This window comes from Manis javanica, chromosome 10 (assembly GCF_040802235.1).
Source record: "Manis javanica isolate MJ-LG chromosome 10, MJ_LKY, whole genome shotgun sequence".
NCBI lineage: Eukaryota > Metazoa > Chordata > Mammalia > Pholidota > Manidae > Manis > Manis javanica.
Genome location: NC_133165.1, coordinates 111,090,539 through 111,113,983, shown reverse-complemented (window position 1 = coordinate 111,113,983; position 23,445 = coordinate 111,090,539). Strand labels below are relative to the sequence as shown.

The 23,445-nt window shown below is 37.5% G+C and overlaps 2 protein-coding genes across 5 annotated transcripts in view; one reads left to right on the top strand and one right to left on the bottom strand.

Moving 5' to 3' along the window:
* Positions 1-6,941, bottom strand: part of GRAP2 (GRB2 related adaptor protein 2) — a 58,696-nt gene extending 51,755 nt beyond the window's left edge. Inside the window, exons 1-2 of one of the 3 annotated variants that reach the window (XM_073213902.1) lie at positions 6,798-6,941; positions 5,921-6,069 (exon numbers count right to left, since the gene is read on the bottom strand). The gene's annotated coding sequence lies outside the window, so the exon portion shown is untranslated. Of the gene's footprint in view, positions 1-5,920; positions 6,139-6,797 lie in introns of those variants that run through there. The other 2 variants (XM_017660758.3, XM_017660759.3) reach the window with 2 other exon arrangements.
* Positions 6,942-11,534: 4,593 nt separating this feature from the next.
* The window catches only part of ENTHD1 (ENTH domain containing 1), a 100,685-nt gene continuing 88,774 nt past the window's right edge, over positions 11,535-23,445 (top strand). Inside the window, exons 1-2 of one of the 2 annotated variants that reach the window (XM_017660732.3) lie at positions 11,535-11,635; positions 15,652-16,149. In XM_017660732.3, coding sequence (XP_017516221.3) covers positions 15,801-16,149 — 349 coding nt within the window. In that variant the 5' untranslated portion in view covers positions 11,535-11,635; positions 15,652-15,800. Of the gene's footprint in view, positions 11,636-12,096; positions 12,221-15,651; positions 16,150-23,445 lie in introns of those variants that run through there. The other variant, XM_073214243.1, reaches the window with a different exon arrangement.

The window sequence follows — 23,445 nt, the reverse complement described above, 5'->3', positions numbered from 1 at the left end:
AAGTCTTGCTCAAAGTCACACAGTTTCCAATAGAACCAGAATTCAGGTTTCCAGGAGCTCACTGAGGGTTTCCATGTCTCCAGAACGCTGTGACCAGACCAGTGTGGTAGAAGGCGCCCGGGCTTTATTTGAACAGCCTGGGGACTCCATCTTGGCAGATGTTAACAAAACCACCGAGCAAGTCACTTAAATTCACGAGCTTTGCCTTTCCCGCTCTGCAACATGAGAGGTAAAATATGTGGTCTGTCTCAAAAGATCATAGCTAGATCAAACGACATAATGTGTGAAAACTCTTTAAAGCTTTATGAGGATCAGGGCAAATAACTCCAGATAAAGGAAAATTTTCCTGTCAAGTATATATGGATGGACTCCAGGGGATCCATGGACCGCTGGAAATTCTGTGTAAAGGTGTTTGTGGATGAGTGCTAGACAGACGTTTTTTTCCTAGGGAGGGTTTCTAGAGCTGTTATTGGCTTCCTATATGTGTATCTGTCACTCTTCCCCACCTCCCACCTCCCACCTCACCACTGACAGTGAGAACCTATGTGCTATGGATATCAACTTACAATCAATTTAAAGGGTTGATAAACATATTAAAAAATGACAGTTTTCTTAGGTTTAATATATGGCTGAGATTTTCTGCTAGCCTTATGATTTTGGGAATATAAATTTACCTGGGGGAGGGGAGCTAATCTGACCTCCCAATTTGCTCCATAAAGGGTTAAAAGTCTACAACCTATAAAAAGATGAATAGAAATCTCAAATTATACATCAACCAGGTTTTTTCCCCTACTTGTGTACTTTCCTAGTGATACTTCCTAGCTATTTAGAAAGATGTTTCTTTGAAATTGTATTTAACAAGAGAACTATCTACTTATTATTTACTGAGTTCCTACTGACTTCTCTGCACTTTGTTTCCAGTATTTTCCCATAAAGGACTAGACAAAAGACACAAATCATAAACCGTTTGTGGGCTGCCACATCAAACTCATGGTTCTAGAAGGCTGAGAGGTGTGGAGAAAACAAATGAAAAAGTATTATTCATGACCAATTAATCAATTAGGCTGCTTTTCATTAAAAACCTTAAAAAGGCAGAAACAGTTTAGCAATGACTGCCTTAAAAATGCATAAAAACATTATTAATGTTGGATTTTTTTTCTCATTTATTTTAGTTCTCTTTAGAAAATTACACTTGAGAGCTTTTTGAAAAGGCAACTGACCAAGTGGATAAGACAGCACATCTGGAAACCTTTTGTGAGGCAAATGAAGGGGTAGGGGCTGGCACCTTGTTTGTAAGCCCTTCTCTGTACATAGTTGAGCCTTGAACAATGTGGGGATTAGGAGAACCAAGTATAACTGAAGCTGGCTGGAAATTCGAGTACAACTTTTTAACTCACCCCAAACTTAACTAGTCATAGCCTACTGTTGATTGGAAGCCTTACCAATAACATAAAGTTGATTAACACATATGTTGTATTTTATACTGTATTCTTACAATAAAGTAAACTAGAAAAAATGTTTTTTCAAATTGTCTCAAATCTCTAAAAAAATTTTCAATATATTTATTGAAAGAAATCCACATAGCAGTGGACCCGTGCTGTTCAAACCCGTGTCGTTCAAGGGCCACCTGTACAGTTATATGTATCAGAGGCCACAGACTGGCTGACAGAATATCTGAGATAACCAACAGGGAAATCACCTACTAACAAGTCTCATCCATCTTTCCATAAAAAAATCCAGTGTGGTCTCTCATATATCTGCCAATGGCTATTCTCTTGTGTTTTAGTATAAAATCTTATACAGTACAGGAATGTGAAAAATGAGATGGAATTTTTTCTCCCTTGACTATATCAAAATAATCACCTTCTTCCCCAAGGCTCTGAGGTCTCCTGACTCCTCTCGATCTTCCTTCCCACTTTCCCCCTTCGTACTCCTTCATGGTTCCACAGCATTCAGATCCTAGTATTATCGTTTACGTTTAAAGTTCCTCTACACAGCCCTGAGCTATACACATGCAATGAGTATACTCACCTGCTAGTACTCAGATGAATGAAAACAAAAATATATTTTGGTAGCAGTGTTCCCAGATTTGCAGTAACTTAAAATAATGTAAAACCTGGGTAGCTATGGTGGGGCCGGGGATGGGTGGAAGGGGCAGTCCTGTTACCAATTTCCATTCATTTGTGTCGCTTCTCATTAATTACATGTGCCAGTCTTCAGAGAGAATGCTCTGGAATCAGAGTGCCCAGGTTTGGACCCACATACTAGTTATATATGACCTTGTGCATGTTACTTAATCTCTTTGTACCTCAGTTTCCTCACTTGCAGAAAAGGGACAGTATTAGCCCTTATTTCTCTGTGCCATTATGAGGAGCAATTTAGATGGTATTAGCACCCATAAAGTGTTAGGGCAGTGCTCGGCAACAATAACAGAAGACACTATATTAGGAATTTGACACGTATAAATTATTTAATCTCCAAAACAAGATGAGATAGGTACCATTATTATTCTCTTTTACAGCTTAAGAAACCAAGGTGCAGAAAGAATAAGTAACTGTGTCAGTTGGCCCAGTTAGTGCCTGGAGGTTTGGCTTCAAACCCAGACCATTTGGATCCACAGCAAGCACTCATTATTGTTGTTGCTATTGTTACTATGATTATTGCTTGAATTTATATACACTCATTACATATCTGTTGCTGCTGATAATGATGAATTTGTAGGTCTAATCCTTCTTCAGAGTGTGCCAAAAACACATGTGAGTCCCAACAGAAGGGTCAATCTAGGCAAGGATTATCACCTAAAGCCACTGGGTGAAGTTTGCTGGGAAACAGGAATGACACAGGAACAAAGTGTCACCCCTCAATTACTTGTTAATTGCAAAGGGGAAAAAATTACCTTTATGATGGAGAGATTCCCCAGAGTGAGACTACTACCTTGAACCTGGACCAAACTGAGACTCACAAACATAGGACCAACCAGGCATTAGGTGCCTCCTGAGAGATTGCAAAATGGAGCACCTTGTAAAAAATGTTCAGCCCAAATCTCATCAATGATTTAGCCCTGACTTGGAGTTTACAGGAAACATGGGAGTAGAAGAATAAATTAAGTGGCACCATGGAGCAAAACAAATCCAGAATGTCCCATGTTTTCCAAGATAGCTGACTTCACCTTTTTAAAAAGAAATCCAATGTCAAGTAAAAAGACATAAAACGGAAATGCAAAGGTGTGTTTTGCTTTTTAAAAATTAGATCCTAGCTGTCTTCACCCAAAGGTTTATATGACATTTGTAGGACAAATGGTGAAGGTGAGATGTGGTCTAGATATTAAATGATATTAAGGAATTATTGTTCATCCTCTTTGGTATAATGAGGATTTTGTAGTCATATAGGAGAATGTCCTTATTCTTAGATGTGTAACTGAATTATTTAGGGGCAAAGTATCATTTTGTCTGTTAACTTACAATAGTTCAGAAAGAAATGCATATAGATGGAACAAATACAGCAAAAACTTAGCAATATTTGAAACTAGGAGATGAGTATAGAGGTACTCGCTACACCGATGTTCCAAATTTTCTTTAGGTTTGGACGTTTTCTTCACTTTCTTCATAAGACATAGGTCTTACATCTTCTTTGGAGAGCACATAAGACTTATTTTCATGTACTCAATACTAGTGCCTTATAACTCTCTGAAACATTTGCCTGTGAATGCATATTTAAAAAGGAACCTGTTTTTCAAATTATTTACTGAATTTCTGTTGGCTTAAGCTTGTTGAAACCTAATATTGACATTGCTGCAGAGAACTGAGTGCCTAACACAAGGCCTGACCCATAGTAAATCCTCAGTAAATGTTTGTAAATGTTTATTTGTTGGTATGCTTTTCTGAGAATTGTAAAGTGACAAGAATAAATAAATAAAGGACACTCAAGGCTGTTTAGTTCCTTTATGGATCAAGATATGTTGAGTAGATACTTGAGATGAATGAAAAGTGGGCCAAACAACCTTATCTTTTGACTCAAATAATTTGGGTCGCGAAGATGCTTGACCAAGTTTTGAGTTCGCTTTCTGATAGCGTGGAAATGAAGGATCTGTCCTTAGGACGAATCCAGCAGCAACTGTTACTTATTTAAGAAACCCTGATGGAATTATACTTAATGACACATTTAAAAATAATTGTAGACTTTTCTTAATCCAGAAAAAGAGGCTAGTTCTGTTCAAGTTTAGGCATGGGCCCTACAAGTCACCAACATCCATAGGTGATATTCTCTAGGAATCAATAAATGTGTGGGTGCTAGGATCATTTTCAGCTCTTCCAGAAGGCAAATGTTCTAAAAGAGATGGCTTCAGGCAGTAAGTGATAAATATTTTCTATAAGAGTGGGAAGAAAAATGATCAAGATTCAAAGAAATAATTAATGACAGTATCATCTTGCATTTTCACAGTGCCTTTTTCCTAAGGCACTTCATATCTATGTAACCTTATTTATTCTTACAATATCCCTATGAGATAGACGTAGAATAACTGAAATTTTTAAGAAAAAGGAGATTTTTATAATCAGGGCCTAAGGTGTGGAAGATATTCAAAAGGATATTGTATTAGCAATAGAGATATTTCTTCATATTGAACAATCTGTCACCTCCTTTCCCTCTGCTTTGGTAAAGTCATTTTAAAAAGATATTAGAACTTAGGCAGAATAATATTACAGTTTACTACATGGGAGACACTCCAAGTTCAATCTTAAAAAGTAGTTTTGTTCAGTGATATAGGCCTTCTTTCTATCAAAAAAAAACTAAAGTTCTCAAAAAGAGTAAAAATTAGAATCTTTAAAATTTGAAATTTAAATGTACTTAGATGGTTCTTTATTTACAGTGTTATTTAATAGTGGATCCTTTTGTAAAGAGATTTTAAAATTATTTTATAAATGTGAAGTTTTATAAATAATACTGGGCTGTTAAAGCAAAATATGCTTATACTAAATGTTCTTTCTGAAACCAAAAACAGGAAAGAAAAAAAGGGGGACTCACTAAAGACCTAATCAGTTTATGATAAATGCAGTTGTATAAAATAAAAGATTCTTCAACCTGAGGTTTTCCCACCCTCAGATGACGACATGAGCGTACACAATCTTTTCCATTGGATTGTTAGATCCTAAACATTTTCTCTCTTCTTAATTTATCTGGGGATGTATATTTTCAGCAATGTGTAACTTAATTTATATATACTTTATTTATATTTCCAGGTTTGCAAATACTATTTTAAAGTTAATGAAATTCTTCGATGTATTCAATCCTCATGTTCAGGAACAGGTTGGGCAAAGAGCGTAAGGGGTTGTCTTCAGACTCCATGTCTGAACTGGAGACATTCTTAGGGATATAGTGCTAACTAGTAATAAAGAGGCAAAGACAAGACTACTTCAAAACCTTTCAACATAGTTCTCTTTTTGTAAAAGGACCAAACTGATGTTCTTTGTGAAGGTAACATAAACACTAACAGTAGAAATGCAAGCAAAGAGAAAAATCCTGACTCCGTAGTACCTGTGTTCATTCACTGCCACTCAGCCCCTCGTCCCTGACGCCCCAGTCCGGATGAAAGGCTGCCCCTGCTGAAGTGGAGTTCCCAGAATCACAGGGTCTAACCTCTTCCCCCGGAATGGCTCAAAGCCAATTAGTGGAGTTTTTGTCTAGTGGACTGAGAGAGTAACAAGTCTCCTAGTTCATTTGCTAAAAGTCAAATCCTGTCCACAAACATTATTACAGCAAAAGATTTAGAGACCTTAACTAATGGACCAAAATATTAAAAGCAATATTTAGGGAGCCCACAGGATGCATTTTAATTAGATTTGACTCAAAGAGAGCATTTTGCAAATTATGAAACCGTTCAAGATCTCTAGAGTATGTGGACCCATGATGTATAATGACATACCTTTTAGAAGAGAAGAGGCTGAGTCTGTATTTTGGCTTTGACACCGAGTTATTAGAATCCTCTCTTGCAAGAAGGAAGACAAACTCAAACATCAAAATTGCTGCATTTCGGAATACAGATCCACCTTGTGCTGTCTTCCCGGCACCACACTAAACCAGGGTACAAGCTCACAGAACCATTAATAGTGCCTTCTCCTCCCCTACCTCTTACTCCCTCCTCCAAACTACCCCCAGCCAGCCCTTCAGTCTGTAGGCAAACCACACAGGAACTAGCAGATACGGGGCTACAGAGAGTTGGGTGTGAGCCTTAGATTATGTGGTTTTGTTTTCTTGCTGCCAGAGTTGAACTAAAATGCAGGAGGTTCACTGCAACACTTTTGCTTCTTTATGCTTGGTTTCAATTTTAACAATTTCCCCCCTAAACAATTTCCTCCCCTCACATAAGAAAATTTCTAATCCTAGAGATGGCCCATCAGCAAGCTGTTGCTGGCCTTAAGGAAAACTCTCATCAGTACATACAAGCATCCAAAGAAACATTGGGACTTCTTAGGGGAACTTATTTAATATACCTTGGATCACTCATAATGTTAAAATCCAAGAGAAAATTCTTTCTTAGTGCACTCAGCCCATAATATTACTCTTGGCCCATAATATTACCCTTGACAAAAAAAAGAAGAAAAGCTCTGAGCCAGGACATGTTCTGACCCTGGTTTTGCCACAGTCAGGCGTGAGCTGGGATTGGCTACTTAGATTTTTGGGATGTCCCCTTCTCTTGAGTAGGTTGGACTGAAGGATTTCTGGGATTTTAAGATTTTTCACTGACCTAAAGTTTTTGTCACCTTCAACTTCAACTTCTTACCTTCCAATTTGTAACTTACCTCCTCTTTAGGTTCCTTCCTCCCATGCTGAGCACAACTTGTGAAGGCCTCTTCCTCTCACTGTGCTCTTGCTAGAAAATGGATTGCCAACGTGGCATCTGTTGCACCAAATTAGAGACACTGCTACTGCTGAGTGGCCCCACTCAGAGTTTGGGGACTGGACCCAAGATAAGAAGGGAAATGGCTGACAGATGTCCTAGAAGGCTTTGAAGGAGGGAATCGTATAAGACTCAATTTTGGATTCTAAGACCTAAACTTATTCTACATTGTGAAATGATATTCTTCTCTCTTTGCTCTTTTGAACCTAAATCTTGCTCAAGATTTATTTATTTATTTATTTTTGAAATTTCTCCCTGGTTATAATGGCTCAATATTTTTATTGAAAGAGAAAAGAGGAATCTGGTGTGGCATCATCAGAGTACTTTGGTCATAATAGTGAATAATTTTTTGAATGAGTTAAAGGAAGTAATTTGGCATTCCTAACTTCTTAATAAAGGAATTTCTTTTTATTAATGCAAGTTTTTCAAATTATCTTAAATATAACTTTAATTTTCTGAAATGCCTGAACAGGGTCCCCATTATTTGCACGTTATAAAAATAGAATCTTCAGGAAACATTCAATAGTAAACTGCTTTAAAATAGTTTTAAGACAATACTGTCTTGACGTTGGCTTCAGTGATCTTCACCTTCACAGCTGAAGGCCCTTCTTGGGTCCTATCATTACTCCCAATAGCTCCACTACCAGTTCTCAGTCACTGAAGTCCTCTGGCCTTATCCCAAGTCAGTGGCGGAATAGTGAGTCCCTAAACTTCCACGGCTGGGGAGGGGAAGGAAGAAGAAAAGTTGAATAGTGTATATAGGAAGCATCGTGGTGTTCTCAGCCTGCACCCAGGTGATGAAGCTACTTTTCCACCGGGTACTACCCCTTGGGGAGCAGGATACAGCCTTCCCCTCACAAGGATGGGGTGGGGTGCAGAACGGGAGAATCTCAAAGAGAAATTAGTGCAGAGTAAGTGATGGGTAGCAGTCATGTTATAGATTGGGAGGAGAGCAAGGCCTCTTCGGTGGTTCATTTCATAGCAGTTCTGTAATTGAATGAGTGCAAAGGCATTGCTAAGAATGAAGACCCTAATGTGAGAGAATGCCAGCATTTCAGTCCTCACTGTCATGAGGCACTCAGAAAATATCAGCAAAATCAGGAGGATTAAATAATATGGGAAATATGAACTTACCCACAATATTAAGTCCACAATAAGTCCACGTAAGACATTTTCTTTTAAAACCAGACTTGCTTAAAATTTTCAGCAATTCCTTTTGAGGGTTATTGTTAATATCAAAATTTGTTGTATATAATTACATTTAATTTGACTTTACAGTAAAATGTTTTCTTCACATCTAATTGAATGGATTCAGACATTTGCTTTTCATTCATTCATTCAATAATGTTTGGACACTTACTTTGTGTTAGGCCTGTTCTAGGTGCTGGGAATTCTTCAGTGGACATAGTCCTGAACCTTACCTTCTGGTAGAAGGAGAAACAATACGTATGTCAGACGGTTATACCACCTCTGAGGAACACAAAATGGGGCAGGAGTCCGAAGGAGTGGCTGAGGTTGGGGGGGGCTGCAATTTTACTGGGGGACCAAAGGACATTTGAACAAAGTCCAGAATAAAGTGCGGAAGCCAGCCTGATGGCTCTCTGGGGAAACAGCCTTCGCAGGTGGAGGGACTAGCAAATAAACCCGTAAGGTGGGCACAAGCGTGATGCAGTGAGTGAGGTGGAGAGAAGTTGGCATGGATGTCAGGCAGGGGGCAGAGGCCATGGCACGCTGGGCTTGCTGCCTGTGGCAAGGTCTTTAGATTTTACTCGAAGATAGGAGCCAACGGAAGCTTTTGAATGGTCAGTTATATGACCTGACTTGGGTTTTAAGTTTTTAAAGGGTCACTCAGATTACTGTGCTGAGATTAGATTGTGAGGGAGTAAGAGAAGAAGCAGGGAGACTACTTAGGAGGCCAGTACAATAGTCCTGGCAAGAGATGATGGCAACTTAGGACAAGTAGTGGCAAGTGGAGGTGGTGAAACGATGGGATTCTGAATATACAGGGTGATCGGAGAGTCTTAAAACACAGATATTCCTTTATTGTGTATTAAAACGTGGCACTGGCAAACCACTTATTACTTACTGACTACGTATCACTGAGACTTGCTTGCTACTCTGTATCAGAATGAGCTGATGGATGTGATGTGGGACATATGCGAGGACAAAGAGAGTAGCCGATGACTTGAAGGTCCACGGCCTGAGAAACTAGAAGCAAGGATGGGTTATTCCTGAGGCAGGGGGAACAAGTTTGGAAGATCAGGAGTTCGGTTTGGGACATATTAGATTTGATATATATCTATGAGAAATACCAGGGGGATATCGAAGTAGGTAGCTATGTGAGTCTGCAGCTTGGGAGAAGGTAGGGCTGGTGATAAAACCTTAACAGTTGTTGACAAAGAGAAGGGTGTTTAAAGCTCTAAGACTGGATAAAAACACCTAGGGCATGAAAATAGAGATCAGACCCCTCCAAAGTCAAGAGGTCAGAAAACTGAGAGTAAGCCAGCTAAGGAGATGAAAAGGACCAAGGATGTCCTGGAAACCAAGTGAAGAAAACTTTGTTTCTATAAAACTCTGAGTTCAGGGAAATAAAAACCACACCAAGTTATTACTGTAAAATGATGTCTGTATTTGGTGAATGCTACGATATTGCAACTAAATTATGGTGCCCCCAAATGGAGGAAAGCAGGTAAGAAGGACCTCTTGCATAAGGTCACTGACAGGGTTACCATTGGGTAGGTAACACTTTACACTTTGCAGAGCCTAATCAACTCCCTTTCAAAAGCACCCAGAGATTCATTCTAAAAGGAAAAAAATGAATGGGTTTAAAAAGAAATAACTGGGATCTCTGACTTCTAAATACAGCAGGTAAACTTGTGACTGAAGGTCAATAGAGCTCAACGTCAAGGGCCAGAGATTGGTCCTTAGGGTAGGAAAAACAATATAGAATTGGACACAGCAGATTTGGGTTCAGGTTCTAGCTAAATCACTTGCTAGTTGAATATTTCTGGGCAATTCATATAACTTATTGGTTCCTTCAAACTCAGCTCAAGTTCATGTCCTCTAGGAAGCTCCCCTAACTATGTAGATTTAGACAAATCCGCCTTTTACTCCCATAACTTTCTGTATTTGCCTTTATCATGGCAACTTACTATAATTGCTTATTTATTCCTATCTCCTTTATTCTATTATTAGATTATAACTTCCTTGTATTCCCATGGCTCAGTGTAGTGCCTGGCACATAGCAGGTGCTCAATAATGCAGAATGAAAGCATGTTCCCCAAACTCGGCTTCCTCATATGTAAAATGGGGTAATTATTGCCTACTTCTCAGAATTCCTTTGAAATTTATATGATATGCATAGAAAAAAAACTTCATCAACTATAATTCAATATATAAAATGCTTACTTGTCCCCCACTACTTTATAGAGTAACACCTTAGCATGGCATTCAAGGCCCTGAACAATTTGTTTCCAAGCCACCTTTTCAATTTCCCTCTGGCTACTACCCCCACTGCTCTACATTATAGCTGGCTAAACAATATTTCAAATACATCAAATTCTTTCATATCTCCTATCATTTTATACTGTACTTACCTACCTACATATTAGTATCAATAATGTGGGCTGTTATAATAATGATTGAAGGAGTAGGAACCGACAACATGTTATTTCTGTCTGCTAAGCATTTTTTTCTCCTAAGTCTTTCCCTTCCATCCTAGTGTAATACTGACATATTCATGCAGCCACCAACCTACTTTAAAGCAGGGATTTAATCGTATTTTCAATTCCTAATGCATAAAATCACCTAGTTGTATGGACAAGGTCCCTTGCGATCTGACTTTCCTCTGTCTCTTTCTCTCCTCTGCTGTTTGGCTAAAAGCCTTTGCGACTGCCATACTAACTATAGTACTTGCAGTTTTATCAAGATAATAGGCTCTCTCAGCTTTCAAGCCTTTACAGTGATGTGTCCTTTGTCTTAAAGGGCCTCCTCTACTTTGTCTATCCAGTGAACTCCCTGTCATCCTTTAAGATTCGTTCAGATGTAAACTCTTCTGTGAAACCTGCCCTTAAATACTCCTTGGCAGAATTAGATGCTCTCTCCTATCTTATTACCAGATACATATCTTGTCACAATCTCCTGTGACGGTGCCTGTCACCTCCACTAGCCTAAAATCTCATCCAGCATTCGACTGATGTTTTATCTCCGGGTCTTTACTGTGTGGCGGGGTGCCTGGCACATAGTGGGTGGTCACTGAAGATAGGCTAATTATTTCAACAACTACTGGACAGCGGTACCCGAGGCCCTTATTGGAGGCACCCCATGGCTGCTCATCACACACACTGGTCGTTTCATCTCTAGCCACTACTGGTACATTCTTTGTCCTTTTTGGTGGAAATCAGCCGCGGGTGGCGTTTCCAGTCAGTTAAAATTACACTAGTAACACAAATTGCAAAACTTACTTTTTGGAAAGAGGATTAGGGTAGCACCACAGCACAACCGATTGTGAGATGAAGACATTTGCTTTCATTTCACAAGCTGGGTTATTTTAACCCGCGCATGCCTCCAGTTTGAGGTTCTAGGAGCTGCGGACACCACACCCGAGAGAGGCCGGAAGTGAGGAAGCGGAAGTGGGGAAGGGCGCAGGGGCTTGAGCCTGACCGGAGGAGGTGGGGCTGTTTGGGAGCCGCGGGTAGGAATTTGAGCGGGAAAAGACTACGCTGGCGGCTGGACCCTCAGGTAGTAGACTCTCCTTTGCGGGTGGGGCGAGGAGGGAGGGAGGCCCGGAGGTCCTGCTCCCCCGCCTCCTGCCCCAGACCGGTGCCTCTGCCGTCTGGGTGAGGACGGGAGGGGGACGTGGCCTGCACAGTCTGCTTGAGGGAAGGTCCCTGCTGTGTGGCGCCATCACGGCCCTGCCCCATTCCAGAAGCTTCTCCCCGGCCCAGCTGCCCACTCCAGGTGAATTGCAGGCTCTCGGAGGGCACTGGCTGGTCCGATTCATTTGTGTTGCACGGTCCTGGCACAGAGCCTGCCTTGTACGCACTTCATCCTCAAGTGGTTCTGGGTGAATGAAGAAACGGATGCCAAGTAAAGAACCTGCCTACAGGAAGTCGATTCCCTTTCAGCTTCCATCGTTCATGTTCAAAAATTTTCCCCAAGCATCTCATTTCTTCCTTTCAACAGTCTTCCCAGTATGGCGATTATTTCTTATGCTGCAGAGGAGGGAACTGAGGCCCAGAGAAGTTGTTAAGCCTGAACTAAGAAATGGCAGAGCAGGACCTCAAATCCATGTCATTATAATCCTAATTAAAGTAATTAGGTGAGGTATGTAAATGCCTGGGTATGAGTGTATTGTGAACATTCAATAAAGAGTAGCCATTTACTCTGGAGGGTGGGGATTGGTCTTGTGTACCTAGAATTTCCTAGAATGGAGACTGCCACATGGTAAACTCTGGGTTAGTGAACACATGGAGAGGCTCAAAAAAATTTTCTCCAGTGTTCTTCCCATCAAATAAGTCATACCTCCAAATGCCATGGTGTTTTCTATGATCATTTCCCCCTAACAATCTTGACCAGAACTTCCTTCCTTCCACAGTCAACATCTATAGGTTGAATCTGTGCAAAGACAAATCTGCTCTGTCCTTACAGCAGTGCCCTAAGTGCCTCTTTCCACATTCCTCCTGGCACTCAGTCGTGGTAATGTGTTTGATGGCCCAGAGTGGTCCCAACATCTTACTGTGGGTATCATGTACTACGTGGCATAGACACCACTCTACCTTTCAGAAGTCCAAAGAATTTGAGTGTGAATTCTACGGTGTCACTTTATAACTTAAGTGATTTCCTGTTACAATTTGGGTAAAGTTGGCAGAGGAAGCAGTGTTGTGGAAGTGGGAAATCTAAAAAGAAAACTAAGAGATTTTCTTATATTTCATCTTTTGTTTATTTGGGAATTATTTAAGGGGGAAAGCTTTTTAACTAAACAGTGCTTTTTTGAATGCAGGGATCATGTTTTTTGTTATATACTCCATGAAGCTGTATAAATGGCAGGTACTCAAGAAATGTTTGTTGGTTGATTTGAAAATATTTGTTTAAAACTGTAGAATTTTACTTAATAATTACAAGAGCTGGATTATGTTTTTGAAATATCATGTTTTTAATCTAAAGCTGTAGAATCAATGAGGTTCATCCCAAAGCAGAATCATCCAGTCATTTGGCCATTCACTCAGCACCTGTTTCTTGAGTTCCTACTACAGTCTAGGTACCCGTTAGGCAACAGGATTATACTGGTAGAAAAGATGGTCATGGTCCTGCTCTTAAGAAGCAGTCTGGTGGTGGAGAAAGCCAAAGAGCAAATGACAAATACATAAGTACAGATCATGTAAGTGTCATAAAGGAAATAAACCAACTGCTGAGAAGGGTATGATGGAAGACCTAAGTAGTTACTGTGGTGGGTGAAGGCCTCTCAGAGGGGGTGACCCAGATTTGTGACATGGACTATCTTAGTTCCCTCTGCTTCTAAGCATTGTATGAATTTGGGTAGCCAAACAATCAAAATTCAGGTGTGAATTTTAATGGGCCCTACTTGTGCCTCAGATGTCACATCACTGTAATTACAATCTCAAATTTTTGATAGTATGAGTAAACTAAACATTTGCATGTAGTTAGGTGTCTAAAACACATAATCAACTAACATATAATTTAATACCAATTAATCAAATTCCTTGTTACTGTGAAAAGATATCAATGGTAGAATGGTGCCTTACATATTCTTTGTTCATGTCACAAAGTACTTTACGTTAGTAAATTATATTAATACATTTATCCAGATTTTCTTTGTGGTTTTTCTAACGGTTAGAAATGTATTTAATTTTGGTATGTCAAGCACATCCATTATAAACGACTCTAGGATTGAAGGCTATTATTTAGATACTTTTCTGGGGCTAAAAATTCATTTAAGAAAACGTATTTTAAAATTAAAAGTGCAGACTATAGAATAATCCTATAAATTAGGATTTTGTTCTTCCAAAACATAGCTAGCTATCCAAAAAAGAAAAAAAGATGTTTTAAAAACTACTGTTCAATTCCAGCATATGATTCTAACAGGGCCTTTTTTTTTTAATAAGCTTATGTGGAAACAAATCAATATTTGTTGCTCTAAGCCAGTTTCACAATGCATTCTGCATTGAGTGAGTTTTGTAGAGGGGAAAAAGGACAATAAAAAAAGAAAACCCTCATGATTGAACATTTTAATAGCTTATTGAAACACATTGTAAATCTGGTGTTCACTGCAGGAATGAGTCAGATAAAAATGCCTGTATTTGAAATGTGAACAAGAGAGAAAGCAGAAAATTGTAAAAACACGAAACTTCTCTTCTTCTTCCTAGGATTGATGATAGTCTATTTCTGAGGAATCTTAATTAAACTGATACATTTTCTATCTTGCTTATTTGCGGTTGTGTTGTACTTTCACCAAAAAAAAAAAAGTTAATTATCTTCTTTTTTTATTTTTTAAAAAAGAAGTGATACCTCATTTAGGATGCTTCTGAAAATTTATGTCTTCTGTAAATACATAGAAATTAATCAAGCCTGAGGTAGGATTGAGAAGGTCAAGGAAGAGAAACAAAACTAAAAATAAAAACAAAAAAACACATTTGTTAAGGATTTTAGCATTTTCCTTTTGTACATGTGCAGTTTCTCTAGTGAAGTCTGATTATAGATCATCAAGTCTTCCTTGGGTCTGGCTGCTTGTCAGGGCTTGAAATCAATTTAGTGCACTCTCCTGGTGGCTGTCAGCAGCCAGTCACCAAGGAAATTGCAGACTAAGTGACCCACCTTAATGCAAAGTAATGAAAAAGAAGAAAGGGAAAGGTTTTGTATATACTGTGAACTGATCATTCACAAATATCATTTAAAGTTTGGGGGCTGCATGATCCCTTTTAGGTTTTCATGTGTTTTGTATCAGCCTAAATGGGCCTCTCTGTGTGTACTTGTTTTAAAATCTAACAGATACATACTGATCACTCCAGGTTTTAGGAAAATTGTTACCTGGTATGAATCATCCTATTGACATTGTTTAGTCCTAAATTCATGCTTCCTTTTCTAACGCCAAGTAATTTAACCTTGTGCATAAGTTTACTCGTCTTATCAGAATTAGAATATTGGTTTAGGCTACTATGAGTTAAAGAGTCCACTGAGGTGCAACTGCTTGTCTTAATGGTTGATGACCCCCTTACCCCCTTTTAGATGAACAAAATTAATAAGAAGGCAGAACATAATTAGATCTGATTCTGATGACTTGTAATTCTAAAACGAATATAGCTGTAAGGGTCACTTGGTGATTCTAAGACTTAATTTTCACCATCTTAATTGCTTTCAGGACATAATATTTTTATACATGACAACAAATCTTAAGCATGAGATGTCAGAGCAAGTTCCATTATCGTACACTAACTTGTCCATCGTCCAGTAACGCTTTATTGTAATTTTCTTTCTAGCCAAAGAGGTTGAATGTTATTTTCAGCAGCAACTTTTAGGACTAGAAGATGACCACCTATATTTTTTTAAATAACATAGGCCAGTCCCTTATGAGAGATTTTCCCATACTGATTCTAGGAACTTTTTTATAGTACCCTCAATTCTGGCTTATGTAAGTGATGGGCTGCTTTAGAAACTAAACCTAGATTTTCAGACTGACTCGGTCTTGTATTGACATTAAATATTTAACTTACATAGTTTTTTTGTGCTTTCCTTTGCAGGAAGTCGATGCCTTGTCATATGGAGATAAATCATTTGTATCTGCAAGCAGCAGAACTGGGGGCAGATTACCTCTCAAGGGCTTTATAAACCAGTCACATAAACTATTCCTTTGCTCTCATCCCCATTGTACTCCAAACTTGTGTTACCTATGGCATTCAGGAGGCAAGTGAAAAACTTTGTGAAAAATTACTCAGATGCTGAAATAAAAGTCAGAGAAGCAACTTCTAATGACCCTTGGGGCCCTTCTAGTTCTCTGATGTTAGATATCAGTGACCTGACCTTCAACACGATGTATCTCTCAGAGATTATGAGTATACTGTGGCAGAGACTCAATGACCATGGGAAGAACTGGCGCCATGTGTATAAATCTCTTATGCTAATGGATTATCTGATCAAGAATGGATCAAAGAAAGTTATTCAGCATTGCAGAGAGGGGTTCTGTAATCTTCAAACACTAAAAGATTTTCAACACATAGATGAAGCTGGAAAAGACCAAGGTAACAGTTAAAGTTTATACAGTGTGCCAGTAGTGATTAGGAGATCACTTTAAACCCGGAGCTGGGGAAAAGTTGCTCTTAAATGTATTAGCTGCCTCTTTTCTGGGACAGTTTCCAGTTACTCCTTTCTGTTGACTCTTGAGTGCTTTACAGAACAATTTCTTTTTTCAAAAGGATGAGTAAAACTAACACACTTAGGTTCCTGATAAAGTGATGCCTCATAGAAAATGAGCAAAGTGAATAAAACAGGAGGCATGGAAATTTGGTATAATAATGTCACTGTAATTCATAATTATAATTAGACTGGAATTTAGTTATAAATGTAAGGAAGTGTTTCCAAAGACCATGGAATCTTCAAAGACTAGATGGAAGTAGTTATAGAAATATAAAAATTCAGATCATAAAATAATTTTGAGGGGGTGGAGGAGGAGGTAATTGGGGAAAGGGTACATAGAATACTGAGCTGAGATGATTCAGTAGGACCAGATATCCTCCAGTGGTAAAAGAATTAGCACTTCCTCCCCATCTAATATAAAATTATAATTTGTGTTTCAAGTGAATAGTCCTATGAATCATGAGAAGAAAATAAAATTCAGTGCAGTCCTCTGTGTTAAGTATACGTTTTTAAAAAGAAGGTTTTTTAGAGCAGTTTTGGGTTTACTGGAAAATTATGCAGAAAATAGAGTTCCCGCATTCCCTTTCCCACCCACGCATGGTTTCTCCTATTGCCATCTTGCCTTAGTGTGGCACATTGTACCAACTTTGAGTCCTGAGTTTACATTAGAGTTCACTCATTGTGTTCCACAGTCCTGGGTTTTGAAAATGTCTGTGTCTCCCGTTCCAGTGTCATAGAGAATAGTTTCACTGCCTTGAAAATGCCGTGTTCCACCTATTCATCCTTCTCCTTCTGCCCCAAACCCTTGGCAGCCGCTGAACTTTTTATTGTTTCTCTAGTTTTGCCTTTACGTCATGTTATTAGAAGGTCATATAATTGGAATCATACAGTATGTATGATTTTTTCCAGACTGCTTTTTTTAACTTAACGATATGCACTTGAGATTCCTCCATGTAGTTTTATAGCCTGAGAGCTCATTTTTTCCCACTTCACTTTTTAAAAACAGCTTTTTGTGATATAATTCACATACCATACAATTCACCTACTTAAATTATGTAATCCTGTGGTTTGGGATATATTACTAATTTTTTAAGTTGTGATAAATATATATAACATAAAATGTACCACTTTCCATGGCATTAATTACATTCACAGTGTTGCACAGCCATCACCACTATCTATTTACAAACTTTTCATCATCCCAGAGAGAAACACTAACCATTAAGCAATAACTCTCTTCTAAACCTCTAGTCTACTTTCTGTCTCTATGAATGTGCCTATTCTGGGTACCTCATGAGTAGAATCATACAGAATTTGCCCTTTTCTGTCTGGCTTATTTCATATACCATACTTTCCTCCCAGTTCATCCATGTTATAGGATGTATCAGTACTTTATTCCTTTTAAAGCTGAATAATATTCCATTGTAAGTATGTACTCTACTTTGTGTATTCATTCATCTATCGATGGATTCTTGGGTTGTCTCCACCTTTGAGTTATTGTGAATAATGCTACAGTGAATATTAGAATACAGATATCAGTTGAGTCCCTGCTTTCAACTCTTCTGGGTGTATACTTGGGAGAGGAATTGCTGAATCATATGGCAATTCACGTTCAGCTTTCTGAGGAACCACTAACCTGTTTTCCTTAGCAGCTGCAGCATTTTTACATTCCCACTAGCAGTGTAAGAGGGGCCCTTATTTCTCCACATTCTTGTCAACACTTGTTATTGTCCATCTTTTGATTATATTCATCCTAGTGGATGTGGAGTTATATCTCATTGTGGTTTTGATTTACATTTCCCTGAGGACTGATGATGTTGAGCATTTTTTCATGTCCTTTTTGGCCATTTTTATCTCTTCTTTGGAGAAATGCCTGTTCAAATCCTTTGTCCATTTTTAACTGGGTTATTTTTTTGTATCATTGAGTTTTAAAAGTTCTTTATATATTCTGGATACAAGACTTTTATCACATGATTTGCAAATATCATCTCCCATTCTATAGGTTGTCGTTTTTCTTGATTAAATTTTGGTGAAGTCCAATTAATCTGTTTTTCCTTTGGTTGCTTGTGCTTTAAGTTCATTTGTAAGAAATCATTGCATAATCTAAGGTCACAAAGATTTATACATGTGTTTTCTTCCAAGAGTTTTATAGTTTTAACTCTTATATTGAGATATTGGATCTAAATTGAGTTCATTTTTGTATATGGTGTGAGGTAGATGCCCAACCTCAATCTTTTGCATATGGATATCTACTTATCTACTATTCTTTTACCCTTGAATTATATTGGCATCCTTATAAAAATCGACTGACCATAGATTTGTGGGTTTATTTTTGTACTTCCAATTCTGTTCCATTGATCTATGTCTATTCTTATATCAGTGCCATGTTATTTTGATTATTGTAGCTTTGTAGTAAGTTTTGAAATAAAGATGTATGATAAAGTCCTTTGTTCTTTTTTCAATATTGTTTTGGCTAATCTAGGTCCCTTACATTTCTATAGCAAGTTTAGGATCAGTTTGTCAATTTCTGCCAAAAAGGCAGCTAGAATTTTTATAGAGATTGCATTGAATCTGTAGATCAATTTTGAGAATATTGCCATTTTGACAGTATCAATTTCTCCAATCCATGAACACAGAATGACTTCCCTTTTGTGTAGATCTTTCATTTTTTTCATAAATGTTTTATAGTTTTCAGTGTACAAGTCTTTCACTTTTGTTAAATTTATTAAGTATTTTATTCTCTTTGATGCTATTACAAGTGGAATTTTTTTCTTAATTTCATTTTCAGATTGTTCATTGCTATGGTATAGAAATATAACTAATCAGCTAATTTTTGTATACTGATCTTGTATCTTGCTACTTTGCTTAACATGTTCATTATCTGTAATAGTTCCCCCCCACTTTTGTGGTAGATTCCTTAGGATTTCCTGCATACAAGATCATATCATCTGCAAGTAGGGATAGTTTACTTAGTCCTTTCTAATCTAGAGACCTCGTTTCTTCTTCTTGCTTAATTGCTCTGGCTAAAACTTCTGTACAATGTTGAATAGAAGTGGGGAGAGCAGATATTCTTGTCTGTTCCTGGTCTTAAAAGGAAAGCTTTCAGTGTGTTACCATCAAGTATGATGTTAGGTGTGGATTTTTCTTAGATGCTGTTTATCAGGTTGACAAAGTCTATTCCTAGTTCATTAAGTGTTTCAGGAAAAGGTGTTGATTTTTCATCAATTTGTCTTTTACATCTATTGAGGTAATTATGTTTTCTCCCCCTTTATTCTACAAATATAGTGTATTACGTTGATAAATTTCCATATGTGAACCAACCTTGCATTCCTAGCATAAATCTCACTTGGTCATGATGGCTATCCTTTCTACTTTTTAAGTGTTTATCTTAGGTCAGGTTTGAGGCTTAAGGTTGAAATTGAAGAAAATATTCTTGGGTTTTGATAATGCTGTGCTTCTTAATCCAGAAATTGTAAAGGTATCAACTTTTGTGTGGATTAAATTTATTATCAAAAATATTAAAATACTAATTAAAAGTTTTCATTCCTGAGAGGTTAAAAAAGACATTTTTTTTGGATAATAGTAAAATATAATCCTACTTGTACCTTACAGAGCAGCTATTTTATCACTGTATTAAGCACGATGGTAATTTTTTTTAAGTAGGAAAAGAGGATCAGCCCCTGGTTTAAGTGTTTATGAGATATTTTGAGAGATAAAATAGGCACACAGTTATAAGCAGACAAACTTATTCATTTATACCTTTTATATGTAAAAGGCATGGTGTAGATGGACATGTTTGAAACCACTATTATAAAGGTCTTTCAGATTTCCTAACAGTTGAGATTAGGATCAAAGAAGTAAACACAAGTATACTATGTTGGACTTTGTAAATACTCTTGGTGCCTTTGTTAGCACCAAGAAAGCAAGAAAAATGCAAGTTAGAACTGAATTGTCAACAAAAGCATAGTATATTAATTTATTTATTATGGAAGGCTTATTAGTTCCTCATTGATAGCATTGACACACAATAGTAACTTATTTAATAATACTAATTAATGAAAATTGATTCCACTGGGGGAAAATATTAATTTCATCTTTATCATTTATACATTTATCTTTTTGCACTTATTCCCTAATGAATGTAACATATTAGAATAATAGTTCTTAGCAAAGTAATTTAATTTATATATTAATAAATATATATATTGGGGTGGATGCATGCACAAAAATCTGTTACTGATGGGGTGTGCAGTCAAAATAGCTTGGAAACTACTGGGTCTCAGAATATAGTCAGGCCCCTTAGCATGTTACTGACCTACCTTTTCACTCTCATTTTCTTAGTTTTCAATCTAGCACGTTGCATCACCGTGCATTCCTAATATATTGTTTGCTTACATATCTCTGTGCTTGTACTTAAGATGTTTCTTCTTCCCTGTGATATTCATTCCTTGCTATTTTCAAATCCTAGTGCCGAGGCCTTTTCCTCTGTACCCCCCCTCTCTCTTCTTTTCCTCACTGGGCAGAATTAATTGCTGCAACACTTTACTTATAATATCAGTGTTGCATTTTTTACAGCATATTTTATCTATTATATATATCTACATATCTCCTTAACTAGATTCTGAGAGTTTATACCATTTGTTAACGAACTTTTTATCATGAGGCCTTGGCATATACTAGACAATGAGTAAATTTTCATTAAATGGAAGTCATAAAGCAAGAGACTTGAGGAAAGAAATGTGATCATTGAAAAACTACTTGATAAGAACGATTCTGTTGAATCAGAGAAGAAAGCAAGCAGAGAGCTGTCTGTACTGAGCAGTTCATGACAGAGGAGCTGCAGTGGTCTGAGTGATGTCTAGCCAGATCCTGCCTGGATACAGGTTATCAGGAAGAGACAAAGAAAAAAGGGTAAATGTAGAAGATATTCTTTTTCTAAAAAATGTGTATTTTTGCTTTCTTGATCGGTCTTAACACTTGCCATTCCTTTTGCCTGGTGTGCTTGTCCCCAGATACCTGCTTTCTCACCTCCTTCAGATCCCTGCCCAGAAAGCTGTCCTAATGAGGCCTTCTAGATGTACCCTAGTTACGGAAAAGCCGCCTGCCGCACTGTCTGCACTGCTGTGCCCTAGCCACCTTCTCTGTTTTATTTTCTTCACAGCCTTTCTTATCTGACATAGCCTATATTTTATTATTTGTTTTGTCTATCTCTTTCAGTTAGAATGTAAGTTTTATGAGGGCAGGGACACTTACTGTCTGTTTTGTCCATATTCTGTCTCTATCATTGCAACAGTGCCTATCACAGAATACCTGCTCAGTAATTAATAATACCAATACTATAGGGGGAAAAAGTTGAGAAAACAAGTCAGAAAAAAATGGGGAAACACAGGAGTAACTTATTTTCAAATAGTATGCTAGTTAACATTTTCAAATAATTTTTTAATACATTTTCTTCAACCTCAGTGTGTTTTTCATGACAGCCTTTCAGGTGAAGTAAATTTAAAACAATGAGTCTAATTGTTAATAAACTTCAGTACATTTATTTATTACTTACTATTATTATTTACTAATTCATAATGAATATATTATTTTCCCTGTATTTCCAGACTTGGGACACAGGATTGTGTTTATTGTGAGGTTTTTTTTTAGGTTAACAATTAGACACTTTCTTTAAATTTAGAGGTACTTCACTTTAAACAGTGTCTAGAATCTATAGAAAAACATATCATTTGAAAATTTAGCTGACATACTGTTTAAAAATAACTGTTCTGTACAGTATTACCAACTTTTTGGACCCCCCATATTAGCAAACACATTAAATGCTGAACAGTTTGCATATATTAACTCATTTAGTCTTCACAATAACCTTTGAGATAGGTTGTGGGATCAGCCCCATTTCTCCAACGAGGAAACTGAGGTACAAAGAGGTTGAGTAATCAGTTCACACAAGTAGTTAGTGGCAGAGCCCAGATTACAATCCAGGCATTTGGCTCCAGAATCCATGTCCTTAACTTCTACAATCCTTAACTTCTACAATATGTTGTTGAATGATGGAATGATGAATGACTGATGCTTTCCCCATCCTGATCATGCTGTTGTTCACGCCTCTCCTCCATCCTATTGACATGTGTCATGTGTCCAGGTTTGACCAAGCATTTAACTACTTACAGATAGCAGGATGGAGCAGATAGGGGCTTGAGAACTGAGCTCCTCTGTTCACCAATCAGGGATAGGAAATGAGAAGTTTATCCTTTTTTGGATCTGTTTCAGAGTTATTTAGGACAAAGATAGTACAATTGTATACCTTATACTTTTTACTTGTTGCTCTCATGGCTAAAAAAAAAATCCTTACTCAAGTCTAACTAATATGATGGCCTTAGGCAAATAGCTAGATAAGAGTTGGGATGGCTGCGCCAGTTTCTTTTCAGTTTAGGGCCCATTACAGGTTAGGTTCAAACTCATCAGAAAGGGTGCCATGTTCCTGCAGATGATTCAGGGTCTCCAACTGATAGTTCTAAATCTTCTTGACATTCTCAGGAAGAATGTACCATTCTCTCTGTCAGAGCACATTTATATACGTGTCTGTGTCCCTTGCAATATTGTGAATTTCTTAAGAGCAAGAACAGTGTCCCTTGCACTTAGTACATTGCTTGGGAATAGAATCACCCAAAAGACATTTGATGAATGCATAATTAATACCTTTATATTTTTACACTTTTAGCAAATTTATACCAATTAACTTTCTTTTAGGAGTATAAAAAATATAAATGTTATAGTTGACTCCTTTGATAATTATTTCCATTTCTTTACTATAAATTATTTTTTAAAGTAGATTTTTAATGTTGACAGTGCTTTGTTGAGATACAGTTTATATATATAAAATGCATAGATCTTAAGTATGCAGTTTGGTGCATATTGGTAAATGTGACCATCACCCATATCAAGATTAAGAACATTTCCATCATCCTAGAAAGTTCTTTCACCTCCTTTCTGGTCAATCCTCCCTCCTCTCTAGAGGCAGCTACTGTTTTGATTTCTTTTACCATATAAATTAGTTGCATTTGTTCTTGAAATTCATGTAAATGGAAGCATATTGTATGTATTCTTTGTTTCTGGCTCCTTTCTCTCAACATAATGTTTTGAGACTCATTCACGTTGTTACATGTATCAGTGGTGTCATT